The 15,087-nt window shown below is 35.8% G+C and overlaps 6 protein-coding genes across 9 annotated transcripts; 3 read left to right on the top strand and 3 right to left on the bottom strand.

Moving 5' to 3' along the window:
* Positions 1-626: 626 nt before the first annotated feature.
* On the top strand, positions 627-4,033 carry LOC108978885 (sorting nexin-6). 3 transcript variants are annotated; one of them, XM_018949390.1, is made up of 8 exons: positions 643-789; positions 1,728-2,138; positions 2,194-2,315; positions 2,372-2,816; positions 2,902-3,084; positions 3,373-3,390; positions 3,666-3,775; positions 3,837-4,033. In XM_018949390.1, the coding sequence occupies exons 1-8, from the start codon at positions 643-645 to the stop codon at positions 3,928-3,930; spliced, it is 1,530 nt and encodes a 509-aa protein (XP_018804935.1). In that variant the 3' UTR covers positions 3,931-4,033. The 3 variants fall into 3 exon arrangements, with proteins under 3 accessions (XP_018804936.1, XP_018804935.1, XP_018804938.1); XM_018949393.1 differs by lacking the exon at positions 643-789 and adding an exon at positions 1,289-1,470 and having other exon boundaries at positions 3,837-3,930; XM_018949391.1 differs by lacking the exon at positions 3,373-3,390 and having other exon boundaries at positions 627-789; positions 3,837-3,930.
* Positions 4,034-4,366: 333 nt separating this feature from the next.
* On the top strand, positions 4,367-5,613 carry LOC108978886. Its single transcript, XM_018949394.1, has 2 exons — positions 4,367-4,817; positions 4,879-5,613. The coding sequence occupies exons 1-2, from the start codon at positions 4,605-4,607 to the stop codon at positions 5,530-5,532; spliced, it is 867 nt and encodes a 288-aa protein (XP_018804939.1). The 5' UTR covers positions 4,367-4,604; the 3' UTR covers positions 5,533-5,613.
* Positions 5,614-5,714: 101 nt separating this feature from the next.
* LOC108978887 (cytidine deaminase-like) lies at positions 5,715-7,458 on the bottom strand. Its single transcript, XM_018949395.1, has 2 exons — positions 7,240-7,458; positions 5,715-7,110 (listed from the first exon to the last, which is right to left on the bottom strand). The coding sequence occupies exons 1-2, from the start codon at positions 7,310-7,312 to the stop codon at positions 6,686-6,688; spliced, it is 498 nt and encodes a 165-aa protein (XP_018804940.1). The 5' UTR covers positions 7,313-7,458; the 3' UTR covers positions 5,715-6,685.
* A 566-nt stretch (positions 7,459-8,024) lies between these two features.
* Positions 8,025-8,778, bottom strand: LOC108978879 (cytidine deaminase-like). The gene is made up of 2 exons (XM_018949386.1): positions 8,630-8,778; positions 8,025-8,567 (listed from the first exon to the last, which is right to left on the bottom strand). The coding sequence occupies exons 1-2, from the start codon at positions 8,691-8,693 to the stop codon at positions 8,155-8,157; spliced, it is 477 nt and encodes a 158-aa protein (XP_018804931.1). The 5' UTR covers positions 8,694-8,778; the 3' UTR covers positions 8,025-8,154.
* A 212-nt stretch (positions 8,779-8,990) lies between these two features.
* On the top strand, positions 8,991-12,180 carry LOC108978893 (cysteine-rich protein 2-binding protein). The gene is made up of 10 exons (XM_018949404.1): positions 8,991-9,485; positions 9,546-9,697; positions 9,760-9,916; positions 9,984-10,382; positions 10,443-10,877; positions 10,937-11,183; positions 11,262-11,414; positions 11,480-11,615; positions 11,686-11,867; positions 11,934-12,180. Exons 1-10 carry the CDS (start codon positions 9,103-9,105, stop codon positions 12,108-12,110), a joined length of 2,421 nt encoding a protein of 806 aa, XP_018804949.1. The 5' UTR covers positions 8,991-9,102; the 3' UTR covers positions 12,111-12,180.
* On the bottom strand, positions 12,170-14,907 carry LOC108978892 (probable ATP-dependent RNA helicase DDX23). 2 transcript variants are annotated; one of them, XM_018949403.1, is made up of 3 exons: positions 14,882-14,907; positions 13,027-14,825; positions 12,170-12,954 (listed from the first exon to the last, which is right to left on the bottom strand). In XM_018949403.1, the coding sequence occupies exons 2-3, from the start codon at positions 14,799-14,801 to the stop codon at positions 12,291-12,293; spliced, it is 2,439 nt and encodes an 812-aa protein (XP_018804948.1). In that variant the 5' UTR covers positions 14,802-14,825; positions 14,882-14,907; the 3' UTR covers positions 12,170-12,290. The 2 variants fall into 2 exon arrangements, with proteins under 2 accessions (XP_018804948.1, XP_018804947.1); XM_018949402.1 differs by having other exon boundaries at positions 13,027-14,897.
* Between the last annotated feature and the right edge of the window lie 180 nt (positions 14,908-15,087).

Here is a 15,087-nt window from a genome sequence, read left to right as displayed (position 1 = left end):
AATTTAGCTAAAAGAAGGATGAAAAATCGATGCCGAAGTGTGCCAAAACAGCATTTTTAGTACAAATAATCGGGGTCGAAATTAAATCTTAATTATTCTTATACGAATATTTAATAAACTTTATGTACATTTTCAAAACCTTATGAATAAATTACTTAATTAAGTAGATTGTGTTATTTTTAAAAACAGCAAATATTATTAAAATTAAAATCAAATGTTGAACTGAAGATATGCCAATCTTATTGATATTAGAAATATTATTGCGTAAGGAATCATATAACTTATTTTTAAACAGAAGATGATAGAATCGATCTTCAAAATTAATAATAATGCATTTATCAAAATTTTTTGTGATAGAAATTGAATTATATTTGATTACACAAATTGGTATACCTAATAGCAATTCTTTGTGAATACCCTACATATTTATTTTTATTGTTTTTTTTTATATATATACTTATACAAAGTTAGTTAACTTATCCTGCTTACTCAATTTACAGTTATGTGTTGGAAATGCTTCAACGATTTTGGCGTTAATGCATTTCTTGCTGGTTTCAGACGCAACACGTTGTTTTGCAAAATTGTTTTGTAACTATTGTTAAATATTCGTTTTTTTTTTTTTTTTGCTAATACAACGAAATTATGTTGAATTTTTATAGCAATATCCTCCTTAAGTCCCAAGAACCCAAATCAAAATTATCAAATACGCGATTCAAGAGATATTCGGTGTATAGAAACTGTGGCTCTATTGAAAGTGTAAACATAAAAAGTGTGTTAGTGCATATGCAGGTAGGCTTGTGCATATTATTTTTAAAATGCTTGGGACTAATAATTAAAATCTTTCTATTTATTTATTTAGTAAGAAATTGGCAAAAAAATTATAATTTATTAAATAAATAAAAATAACCATTGATATGTGAAAATGCATTAACCAAGAGTTGACATTTTTCTTAAAAGCTCACTGTATATCAATTTTCAGTGAATTCACACGTTAATTGCTTTAAGGAGCTACCAAAGATCTCCTTTAAAGTTTCTATGGGTTTCTTCAGGCCGAATTGATGGAAGAAACTTTTGTGCATGTGCGATCGTTCATCCACAGGGTGTACGCGTTGTACGGTGTGTATCGGTTAGTTTATCTGTTAATTCTTGCAGTGCACTAAAATTTCGGTTATGTCTCGGCGGGTACATTCTTTTCAAATATCCGGTTTTAAGGTTGAAAATATTTGACATCTCTGAGCCGTCACACAGCTGATGGAAAAACTGACAAAGAAATAAATATTCACTCATTCCTTTTTACTATTATTATTAAAAAAAATGAAGAAGTAATCAAATAATTATAGGAGAAGGTAGAAGAAAGTGGAATACAGATAGTTGCAACGTTCAAAGTTTTCCGATAAAATATATTTACTTGTTGTGTTTTAGGGAAATTTAGCATAGAAAAAACATTGAAATAAATTCAGAATAATGATGGTAAGCTAATAGTGCATTTATTTTATATGCCGTAAATCTTACTCAAGCATTTTCATAAAAACAACAACATTTTCTGATATCAGTGACCACTTGCATGAGTCAAAGACATCCTCCCTTTTTTAATTTCATACGCCTATACAGCCGTTTATCAATATCTTTTGTTAATTTTTTTGTTAAGCACAAGACCAGATAAGACTGAAATTACAATTCGTATAAGTAATTTTTTTCATGATTTTCCTTAAAATCTGATTTTTCAGGACGGAACGGATGACTTAACAGCGGCTGAAAATCTGGCCAAAAGTACGCCACTAGGCGTGGAAAACAACATTTCAACCAACAATCCAACAATAATGGAAGTTTCTTCTCCTAATACACAACGGGAAACCGAAGGCGGTAATCCTTTAACAACTAATACAAATAACGGCAGTGGTACTGTCACCTCCGAGTCGTCTTCGTCAGCAATCACACCTGCTGCGCTCGCGGAAAATACTTTGCATGTAGAAATTTCCGATGCTTTGAGTGAAAAAGACAAAGTTAAGTTTACCGTGCACACGCGAACAACCTTGCCCGGTTTTGTGAAACAAGACAATAATGTGGTACGTCAGCACGAGGAATTTGTTTGGTTGCACGACCGTTTCGAAGAAAATGAAGAATATGCCGGTTATATTGTAAGGTTTTAATAGTTATCGAAGAAAAACGAAGTAACTAATTTCAATTAAATAGATACCACCATGCCCGCCACGCCCCGACTTCGATGCCTCACGAGAAAAATTACAGCGGCTTGGAGAGGGCGAAGGCAATATGACAAAGGAGGAATTTAAGAAAATGAAATCCGAACTCGAAGCGTAAGTGCTGAGGTCAATAATAATATTATTATTTAATGATTACATTTTTACTTCAGCGAATACTTGGCCACCTTCAAGAAAACAGTAGCCATGCATGAAGTTTTCTTGCGGCGACTCGCAAATCATCCGGTATTTCGTGTTGATCAGCATTTAAAAGTGTTCCTAGAATATGACCAGGACCTCTGTGCAAAGCCACGTAAGAAAATGGCAATTTTCGGTGGTTTTGTTAAATCATTAGGAAAGACGACAGACGAAATCTTAATGAGTGCAACAGTTCGAGACGTAAATGATTTCTTTGAAAATGAGCTACAATTTCTCATTGAATATCATGGACATCTGCGTGATGCTGCCGTACGAACTGAGAAAATGACGCAACGTCATAAAGAAGTCAGTGAATGCCACCAAAAAATCTCAAATGCGTTGATGCAACTATCAACCGCAGAAAAAGGAAGCATGGAAACCTTTTGTGCTAAATCAGCCGAAATCTTTGAAAAAATTAAGGTAGGAATTATAATATTTGAATTTAATGAAATAATATATTTAAAAATAATATATTTAAAAATATTATTTCATACTCATTTTGAAGAACTTGGAAGCACGCGTCTCCAGCGATCAGGACTTGAAGCTCGGAGATACTTTGCGTTACTACCAGCGGGACAGCGATGCTGCAAAAGCACTCTTAATTCGTCGCTTACGTTGTTTAGCCGCATATGAGGCGGCCAATCGTAATTTAGAGAAAGCGCGTGCCAAAAATAAGGACGTCCATGCTGTAAGAAATCTCGCCAATTTTAATTCCATAAATTTCTTTTCACTCGCCTATTTGCTACTATAACGTTAATTGATTATACATAGTCTGCATTTTTTATAGTCTCCACTGTTTACTATTGTGTATTTTGTCATTGTACTATTCGCGCAATTAATTTAATTTATTCACGTTTTTAATTATTTATAACTTTTTGTACTAGTTCAATATTTAAATTAAAACTTTCTATTCACACTTTTTAAATGCAAACTATACAAAAACCAAACAAACTGCTTTCAACGAATTCATATGCAGCCTTTGGATGTTCAAGAGGTACTTGGTGTATTATTTTTTTACTCATATTATATGTAATTGTATACACATTATACTATATTCTAATGTACTTTTGTTTTGCATTGCCAATCCCTATTAATTATAACACCCATTATTGAAAAACTAAAACGCACCAAAGACCACACAAAATTATCCAGTACTCAGATACAACTAATTAACACTACGCATGCTTGAAAGAGTTCAAAACAAACGATTTTATTTGCTTCATAAAATTATACAAATATATATGTTTCTTTCATTGCTTGTGAAAATAGGCTGAAGCAGCCCAAGCAGAGGCCTGTGAGAAATTCGAATCGATGTCCGCTTGTGGAAAGGAAGAATTAGTTGGATTTCGCAATCGCCGCGTAGCTGCCTTCAAGAAGGGGTACAATATTTCGTTTTGTAAAATAAATAAATGCATTTATTGCAATTATTTTTAATTACAGGTTGGTTGAACTAGCCGAACTGGAGATCAAGCACGCACGCACTCAATATGAATATTTACGCCAATCGCTTTTGGTGCTGAAAGAAATTGCCTGAACTGTTGACTTCTACTTGTTATATTCTTCTCCACATCCTTATACATTTATACATCATATTTACAAATATACGCCAAGCAAAATATATTAAAGCCACATAATAATTACGAATATTAGCTTATATACAATATGTAATATATTATGTATACAGCTGAAGTATTTCTGAAATTGTATTATTGTTCTAAACCAAATTTACGTATTGAATTTTGTATGACGAAATAACGTTAAATTACGATTTTCTAAAATTATTTGATACTGTTCTGCATTCGAATATCATTCCAAAGTGCTTGATTTTTTTGATTTCAAATAAAAGTATTTGCCGTAATAATGTGAATTAAAACGCTTTTAAATTAGTCCACTAAAAGCAAAAAAGTCGCCAGGTGGTTATTAGTAGTAAAAATATTAAATCAAGTCGTAGATATCTAATCCACATGGACAAATTAAATTTCAAAAAAAAAGGTCAATTGACGCTCTTTTCATACACACAATTTAATTGGCAATGCACACTTAAATATTAGGCACAATGAACCCTAGCAACCATAACAGCAACATTTCATATCGACTTATTTGATTCCCGTTATACGTCAGAAACAAGCAAAATTCGTTTATTTTCTAATTTGCTCGTGTAAATATTTTGTATTGCATTTTTATTGTAAGCATTGTTAACTTTTGAAAATGAATGACTTCGGATTCATCGATTACAAAAAGCCAAGTGATGAGTGTAAGGACGATATGCGTACTTCCACATATCGGAGTCATGTTTATATGACTGACACGATGATGGGCAACCATATGCATGCTAAATTCAAAGAACCCAAACCGTATAGCATAGATCCAACCTTAGAGAAACTGCGCACAAGCGACTACAAAGCCAATTATACATGGAAAGTGAGTAAAAATTGTATTTCTTTAGCAAATCGTGTTTATTTTACTATGTTTTGCATTACAGTATGATGATCCAAATAAAGTGATTAACCCCTCGCTTGGTCCAAAAGTGCAACTAATGAAAAATTACGAAGATCGACGTCTACGTTTCATCAGTCGTCCAATGCGACCAGCCAGCAGCACTATGCACCAAGATTTCCTTTGGAATCCTCAAGCGGCACCTGCACCACCTACGCCTATAACTTTACCCTCCCCTGTGGCTGCTTCTAAAGTCATCGTTAATCGTGCTAAACCGAGTTTCTCAAAATTACTCGATCCCGCAGCGACAACGTCACGCCTGTCCTTTGTCCATTACACGCCCGCTGAGTTGATGGGAAGCGTGGCTCGCCACGACAATATAACATTTTGGAATTGGCCTAAATATAATACACAAATTAAGCGTGTTTTCCCCGGACGCGATGACACTCAATGTGATGACAAAGCTGCAAGGGAATGCCCAAAACGCCATTGTGAGTTCCCCAGCTTGGTGCAACATGTGCCCAACTCTGGCATGACAACGGAGGTGCGTGCCAATTACATTGAGCCGATTAAACGTACCATCGACTTTGAAACGGCGCACATACACAATCGTTTGGTATACGAGCCAGTAACACCGTTATCGAAGGAAACTGAATACAAAGTGTACGGTTCCGGCGAGCGTACACTGAAATATGTCTAAAAAAGCTAACGCTTTTTCAAAGACTTGTATTAAAGTACCGTTATTTTCAGAATAAATCATATGGTTTTATAGTTATATACACATTTATTGTTTATTTGTATTTTATTGCTGCTTATAAAAGAGCTTTTACACTCGCATGTTTGCCATACGTCCATGCATTATATACTTATCTGAATATGCAAAATTGATATTTTATTTTTACAAATTTAAGCTAGTAAAAATATGTTATTAAGATCCGTGCGGCACGTTTGTATGTTAATCATAAAAAACACAATAGCTGTGATATACAAGTTATTTCACATTGAAGTATATTAATTAATGACTGAATGATAACATTGTTTATAATTTACAGGTAATCCGCGATAACATGAACCTATGAATGAAAGAAGAATGAAATTAGTAGCTCAACTGGCTAATAGAATTTCAGTACCATTTTTCATAGTAATGTGAGAAAAATAATGATATCTGATATTTTTTTTGTTATGTTATTGGGTAGTGGAAAAAGTATTTTCGTTTAATAGTTTTTACCACACTTTTATGCTGGTATTTATTAAGCGAAATATTGGGAGTATACTCAATATAATACACCTGAAGGAGAGCATAATGCATCACTGTGCAAAAAGGTGTTTAAATTGGCACCAATCTAATTTTCGAAGTTTTGATAAAGATTACGAAACTGAAAACCACTAAAACCGGTTGGGGTTCAAGGTTTTCAAGTTATTAAATTTGCAAGGCTTATCGCCTTTTATCAGAGATAAAACGAATTGCATTCAAGCGGATGAAAGACATAATTTTTCAGAATGAAATTATTTTGCTCTTTAACCCTCCTTCTTGATAGCTCCCAATATTGCTACTAAATCTATAAAATATACAAAAAAGTCAAAATTGATATACATATATATATGTGCATATAATATGCACACAACTGTAAATAAAATTAAATACTTATGTGTATTTCTAATTAGTACAGAATTACACTTCATCTAAACTATTTGCTATTGCCAATTTCTAATTAAATATACATACATACATACATATGTATACATTAAACCATTATTATTGCCAGCAATAACGGTATAAGTGAGGTCCATAGTTTGATATGATTAAAGAGTAACTATTGATTAAAATATTTGTCTTCCGATTATGTAATTAATCAATTCTTTTTATACGTGCGAAAACCATGAGGCAGCAGATTATAGATGGATGTCGACAGCACCAAATCTTCGTCAGACTTCGCAATATTGACTTGCGATTTTGTAATGAATAGTGGTATATCGTTAGGCGCAAATTCCATAATAAATTGTCGACACACGCCACACGGCGTTGTGAAAGCGTCCTCTTGATAAGCGACCACTGCACCGGCAACAAACTCAAGGTATCCCTCCGAAACGGCTTTGCTGATGGCGGTGCGTTCAGCACACGATGTGGGCGTAAAACTGGCGTTTTCAATATTACAACCTGCAAAGATGCGATTGTCTTTCGTGCGGAAAGCAGCACCAACATAGAAGTTACTGTATTGTACGTAGGCGTGCTTCTGGACTGCAACCGCTGCCTGTATCAGCTCTTTGGTAGGTTCATCTGTAAATTAACACATATGGATTTGATTTACATGTACACATACATAAATAACAAACTGTTTTAAAGCCTAATGTTTAACTTCAAGCATTCAATTAACAACAGTTAGATAGCTGGATGGCATTCACTCACCCAAATCACCGTATTTTTCGATGTGTTCAACAAGTTCTGGTTTCTTCAAACCCGTCACCTGGTATATGTCCATTTTATGGAAAAGTTGATATATTATTCAATATCTATTTTAAAATTTCAAGAGCACAATTTCGCACGAACTTTGAAAACTCAACGAGGCTGGTGCGCGTTGCATATATTCTCCTCAAAGTATGATCGCCAACTGAATGATTTTTATTTTGTTTCTTCTTTCCTTTCTGGCCAAGAAACTAATTAGTATAAAAAGCTATTTGTAGTTTCTTTCTTCTGCTCTCCTTATCAATGCTTTCTCTATAAATACAGATAAACGATAGACATTAAATACAATAGTGCCGTGTATTTGCTGAGAAAGTTGGGAGAGTGCAATTGAGCCACCACCAAAAGCGGTGGAAAGTCAAGATAACAGCCAACCAAATTGCATTGGTAAATGTGTAGGTGTGTGTTCTTATACAAAAATTAAACACATGTTATGTGGCAAGAACGATGAGTAATTTTATTGTAAAGTTTAGTTTAGCTTCTAAATTTCTAAATACGCTTTTATTTTACCATTTGTATTCATAAAACCGCACTATTCGTACATATATGTCTGTAAGTATGTCCTGTCTATAATTTAACTTTGTTTACAATAAAATCTATGCATGGAAATTGAATTCGCAGTTCGTATATCCGGTTTACAGGCAGATCTACTACGTTTCCGTTCCATAGTATCACAACTTGGATTCAATTGGAAGAGCAAATAAATGATTAAATAAAAAAACGAAAGCTGATGCCATTCAAGTGTGTATAATCAACGTTTTTTAAATTTAATAAATTCATTGATATATTAAAAAATATAGTACTTCGTCTAAAGGTAGCTGTTTAACAATATTCGTTATTTACAACTATTACTATATCAATTTATTTATTTCCTAGAAAAGAAAAGCTGCGAGGCAACAGATCCCGAATACTTGTAACTAGAACATGCAGCGGGGGACAAGCTGGTTTGGCACAATATAGAGGGAAATCTCTTTGCATAGCAAATTCAGCTAGAAATTGCCGACATACTCCACATGGAGTGGTAAATCCGCTCTCTTGCTGTGCCACCACTGCGCAGGCAACGAAATCGCGCTTCCCATCGCTAACCGCCTTGCAAGCAGCAGTGCGCTCGGCGCAAATTCCCGCCGGATATGCACCGTTTTCTATGTTGCAACCTGTATAAATTGAACCATCTCCCGTTTGTATAGCTGCGCCTACTTGAAATTTGCTGTATGGACAATAAGCCATTCGGCGCGCCTCTATAGCTGCTCTGATTAATTCTTGAGCGTCCGGAGCTGAAAAAGCAAGTACAAACAAATTAGTCACTTGGAATTTGTAGTTGAGCGTATGTATGTACCTAATTCCTTGAAATCGCGTACTTGCTTATCTGCATTGGTATTATATACTATGATGCGTGGCATTATTTAAGCAATAATACATATACATGTAAATAATATATACGAAACCAAATTTTTTGAATGCACGTATGTATATTTTAGATTGTTACAACGCATTCATAAAAAATATATTGAAACAATAGTGTCGAACTTTGATAGAGTGTTCAAAAAATATTGATTTGTTTTTCAACGGTTGTTTACAAAAATATTTGATAAGTTTACTTAATATGCAAAGTACTAAATATTGTTAATAATTGAATTTTTTTCATAAACATTAAACGTTCGGCAACCCTGCAAATGTTTTTGTTTTCTTTGCTTTCAACGTGCTCCGCGATGTTTTATTCGTTTATTCCCTTTCTGATCTTCTAAACAAAATAGTGAATATTCGCTTAAATAAAGTTACAAATTCCTTTTGAAATTTTTGCTATCGTTAATGCATTGTGCTTATTGTAATCGGACTCTTGCTGAGGACGAAGATTGTCTGGAGTGCGTAGAATGTGATTCTGTGGTACACGCAAAGTGCCTACGCACGTGTCGGCCTGGCGATTTATTAGGTGATGTTTTCTTTGATTTCACCTGTGCGGCTTGCATGAATTTGCAAAATGATGCGCCTTCTACCTCAATGTCGGCTAAAACCGCAGCTCCTCGTGAAAATTTCGTGCGTCAGCATTTGTCCTGGTTCATGATTGTGGTTTTAACACTATACAATTTATCCGTGAAATCGAAAGGACTTAGTCATCATGGCTTTTTCCATTGGCGTTCGCATATCGTGAGTTTTATTAATAAGAATTGGGACTTTTTAATGGAACCAGGAACGTAAGTAATCATTTCACCCTCTATTATGATAAATGTAAAAATATGATTAAATGGCTTTAGACGACGACGCAAAAATTGGTTCGGTTCCATCTCCGGTAACTTATCACATTACAGCCCCGAGTTTTTTTTATCCGGCCAAGAAACTATCCAAAAATCAGGTTGGTGGCGTCTAGCTCAGTCTAATTTAACTCCAAAAGCTATTCACAAAAAATGTAAGTACCCAGAAGAAAATAAGTTTACCTACTGAATTAATCATGTTCATACAATATTTCAGATGAAGAATTTAGTCAGAAGCGTTCACAGATGCGCAATGACAAGAAAATTCATGAGGATATTGATAGCGCTGATGAACAACAGGATAGCAAGCGTAAACGTCGTAATGATTCCGATGATGATTTGATACCCATAGCTAATGGATGCAGCCGTACACTGTATTATTATAAAATTTGAATATTCTAAACGTTTTTTTTTTTAATAATTATTATTTTTCATTTGCAGTCCATATATGGGTCGCACACCTAAAATAGCTAAGCAGCTTAATATAGTTGATGATGACATTAAAAACATACAACAACAGCAACCACTTAACACTGTTCAGTCAAGTTTAATGGACTTTTTGGCAGAAAATTTAGCTAACTATGATTTATTCAATTCCTTGCCGAATATTTCCACAGACACTCTCGGTGGTGGAGATGAAAAAACAGATTTTCTGCCGCTACTTGAAACTCACAATGATAATATAAATAATTTCAGTCAATTAAAAGCGAAAAGCAAGATTGATTCTGATGTCACTAATGCAAATACGAAGGGGCCTATAGCTGATAAATTCAAAAGCTTCTACAATTCAGATGATCACCATGAACAAAAATTGTCTTCTTTAGAAGTCTCTGAACAATTGTAATTTTAATTTAATTATTATAAAACCTCATTACCTATAGTATATTAAATGCTTCGCAGGTCTCAAGAAGATTCTATGCAAACGCCATCAGAGTACAGTAATGATCCAGATGACGACGATGAATATCAACCGCGCATAGTAAAAGTAACCAATTTTCAACAGCTCAACTCGTCTCCAAGAAAAGAGCTTATCGGCTCAGTAGGCGAACAACCTGTGTTATCTCAATTGAATCACACAGTCAAAAAAGAGATAAAATCTGAGGCAGAACAAACAGAAAGCGATGATGCCACATGCAAAGCTAAGGAAACAGTTCAGAATCCTGAGTCGGATAATGAGGCTGAGGGAAATACGACCGTTATGAGTGCTTGCAAACCTAGCCTTTTCACAAAAATACCACGACGAAACTGGCCATGGTTGATAGAAGAAGAAGAGGCAGCCGAAGATCATTTAGCCAACCAAACCGTTGAAAAAAAGCCATTTCAGGAAAATGAAAGGTACATAGTATAATAAAAAATAAAAATTTAAATTTGTTTTAAAGTAATGATCATTACAGTTTAATAATGATGAGTGAATACGAAGAAACTGAACTTTTATTGAAGCTACGTAAAATATTCAATATGGAAGAAAAATGCAAAATTGATATTCCCGCCTATGTACGGCGTTTCTACAGAAAGCTTTGTATCCGAGAATGGAAACGTGAACATGGCAAGCCACTTTTCAACTTAGACGATCAAATAAATGGCAAGAACAGCGATTTACTGGCAAACGAAGCCAAAGCACAAATCATTGATAGATATCAGGTATGTTGAATATTGATAAGTAATGAGTATAAGCGATATAATAAAGGAATATGCCCCGCTTTCTACAAACTCTTGCAGCTTATATCGCTTTCTTCGGACAACATACGCAAATCGTTCTACGCACGAATCGCAGGATCTTTTGACTATGAAATGTTTGAATCGCCATATTCCCACCGAATTTTACATCCGTTCATCTACAGAGATAAGGAAATAGCTCCACCTTGGTTGAAGGTATACTTTTACCATATTTAGCTTTGAAGATACTTAGATTTAGAATTTCTACTTCTGCTTTTCAGCTCATGTGCGAGCTTCAATTTACTGTTAATAAACAGTATCCGTGTCGCTCAACAATTGATTTTTGTTATGTGCGCCCTAATCACATTGCTGCAGTCAACGCTTTACTACAAACAACCTTTTGGCCTGGGATCGACAGTAAGACAAAAGTGACTTCAATTCTCTTATGTTCACACACCCAACACGTATTTATTTTATGATTGTATAGTGTCTGAATGCCTTCGCTATCCGGATTATAGTGTGGTAGCGCTCTACAAAAAGTTGGTGGTCGGTTGTGGTTTTCTTGTACCTGATGTCGGTTTCAATGAGGCATACATTTCCTTCATGGCCGTTCGACCCAATTGGCAACGTTGCGGCATAGGTACATTTATGCTTTATCATCTTATACAGGTAACTTATTTCTTGAAATTTCATTAGGGTCATTATAGCTAGCACACATTCTATTTTTATTTTTAGACTTGTATGTCAAAGGACATAACGCTGCATGTATCCGCCTCTAATCCCGCCGTTGTGCTATACCAAAAATTCGGCTTTAAAATGGAGGAAGTAATACTCGATTTTTATGAGAAATATTTACCCATCAATTCTAAGCAGAGTCGAACTGCTTTCTTTTTAAGGCTTTTGAGGTCATAGCATTGCGTACTGTATTAAAGTTATAACTTATACAAATTTAATAAAATAAAAAAATATTATATTTTTGTAATCGGTGAGTTAAATATCTTGTATGAGACATTGCTAAATGAACCCTAATTTATTTAAAACCGGATGACAAAATGTTTAGAATTTACTACAGCTTACAGGTGTTGTATTAACTTAAGCAAATATTTTCTCCTCTCGTCTCTTCTTAGTGACCACTGTGCCCGGCTTATGCTGTGCATCTGGATGATTCATGAGCTCTGGTGGACAAATCGACACCGGGCTAGCCATTACACATTGTTTAAGGTCATAGAATAGAGCGCTGTCATCTTTTGTAACAAATGATATTGCTACACCATTCTTGCCGGCACGTCCCGTACGACCAATACGATGTGTGTAATCTTCAATTGTTTTCGCCATATCATAATTGATGACTAGAGACACATCTTTAATGTCAATACCGCGACCAGCGACATCTGTTGCGACGAGCATATCTTTGGCACCGGACTTAAGTGCTGCAAGTGCATATTCACGTTGCTCTTGTCCTTTGCCACCATGAAGCGTACAGGAATTGTAGCCCAATTTTTCCAAACCTTTGGCCAAAACATCGGCGCCCTTCTTTTGATTCACGAAAATGATGACTGGCGGCTCGATTCCCTTGGAAAGTATTTCCATCAATTTCTTACGCTTGTCGTGTTCGCCCATCATGAACACGATTTGCTCGGTACGTTCAGTTGGCTTGCCTACTGAACCAATGTACACAGTCGCTGGTCGCCGCAAGTACGATCTTGCTAATCGTTCCACAGCTGGAGGCATGGTAGCTGTAAACATTACAGTTTGTCTAAAAATAAAAATTTAACAAAAAAGTGATTTAAATAATTAAGAATAACAATAAATAATGGTAAACACGAACCTATATTTCTTTTTGGAGTAGAAGTTTTCCATCAATTTACTCGCATCTTCAGCTTCCTCACTATCGGGTTTTAAGTTTGTTACCGGCATGTATTCAAGAATCTTTTGTACATCGGGTTCGAAACCCATATCAATCATACGATCTGCTTCATCCAATACTATATATGTACATTGGCTCAAAACTAGGTATCGGTTCTCCAATACATCGATTAATCGACCAGGTGTTGCAATAACTATTTCACAACCCAAACGGAGGCGGAAACCCTGCTCTTCACGTGATAAACCACCGACCACAACCACCGTTCGGATGCCCAGTGGTTGACCAAATTTGATCGTTTCTTCTTCTATTTGTTGTGCCAATTCGCGTGTTGGTGCCATTATGATAGCGTAGGGTCCTTGATCCGCGTCTTCAAGTCGTTCAATTTTTGGTAGTGATTGAATCCATGATAGCAGAGGTATAAGAAATGCTAGAGTTTTACCAGAACCAGTTTCGGCAACACCAATGATGTCGCGATTTTGCAAACCAATTGGTATTGCTTGGCGTTGAATAGGTGTAGGTTCTTTATATCCCACTTTATCAATAATTTCTATTATTTCTTTTGGAAAACCTGATTCCGCCCAACTGCGTATTGGATTCGGAATCTTACCACCTTTAATAGTAATATTGTAATCTTCTCTGAAAATACGCCAATCGCGTTCGGTCATCTCTTCATGAGCTTTTTCAGACCAATGCCGATCATCCCATTTTTGCTTGTCTTCTTTACGTTTTACCTTCTTTAGACGCACCTTCTCTTGCTCCTTCTCGGCTTCTGTACGTCGTTTCTCTAATAGATCTCCATAAAACTTACTCTGTGTACGTTTTTGTTCTTTGATATCGATTCCAGCAACATTACCACGACCGAAAAATTGTACGTGATGTCTTTCCTTATATAAGTTGTTATAATCAATAGAGGTGTCCTCTCCAGCATCCCAATCAAACACAAATTTGCGATCATTAAGTCTTCGTACACGTCGCTTTTTCTTTATAATACCTAAATAGCGTTCACGTATCGCTTCCAACTCCTTTTCTTTATCCTTGTGTGAAAGGTCTTCAGCGCGTTTACTATCTCTATCCCTATCCTTGTCTCTGTCTCTCTCTCGTTCCCTATCTCGATCCCTGTCCCGGTCTCTTCCTTTTTCTCGGTCACGACGATCATAATCTCGTTCACGGTCTTTCCGATCCATTCTTTCATTTTTAAGTTGTGTGTGTGACATCCCATTATTGACACTATCGGTTCCAGCAATTGCAGCAGCAGTTGCAGCACTTTGAGCACTTCGCATAGCAGCCACTTCCTCCTGACGTCGTTTCAAGGCCTCGGCAGCTCTTTGTTCTTTGGTCAGAAACACAGGCTTGCTCCTTGTTTCCTCTTCCTTTTTCTTCTTTTCCAGTAGTTCTTCGAGTGAAAGCGGTTCTTTTTTAGTGGATTTGTTCTTGTCGTCATGCAATTTGACATCTTCCAGTTCCAAATCTTCTTTGATGTTCGGTTTTTTCTCCTCTTTTTCATCTTTCACTTTTTCTTCTAAACGACGTTTGTCCGCGGCCTTATCTCGATCTCTTCCTCGAGACCTAGAACGGGGTCTATTGCGTTCTTTTTCCCGTTCCCTTTCACGGTCGCGGCCACGATCTCGGTCACGCTCCCTTTCATAATCCCTATCACGGTCACGATCGCGTTCTCTATCTCGGTCTCTATCCCGACGTTCCCTTGAATGTGAGCGGCGTCTTTTATCGTTGACCATACTATCTTGCCCAAATTTTACTTTCTGAAAAAACACGGAATTGATAATAAGAAAATGAATGAAAAACGTTTATAAACTACATTGATGTTCCGCTAACAAGTCTATGACATTTCAATTCACCTTCTTTGCACACTGCAAATCACAATAGCACAAACACGAAATATTTTGACCCGCTGCAGAGTGGTGGTTTCCATACATGTATTTCAACAAATCATTGACAGGTCCAAAATTTTCCTACTTTGCGTTAACATTATTACAAAACTCTTCCGCTTTTCAATTTATTAAA

This window comes from Bactrocera latifrons, unplaced genomic scaffold (genome assembly GCF_001853355.1).
Source record: "Bactrocera latifrons isolate USDA-ARS-PBARC rearing strain unplaced genomic scaffold, ASM185335v1 scaffold_129, whole genome shotgun sequence".
Lineage (NCBI taxonomy): Eukaryota > Metazoa > Arthropoda > Insecta > Diptera > Tephritidae > Bactrocera > Bactrocera latifrons.
This window is presented reverse-complemented; position numbering and strand designations above follow the sequence as displayed.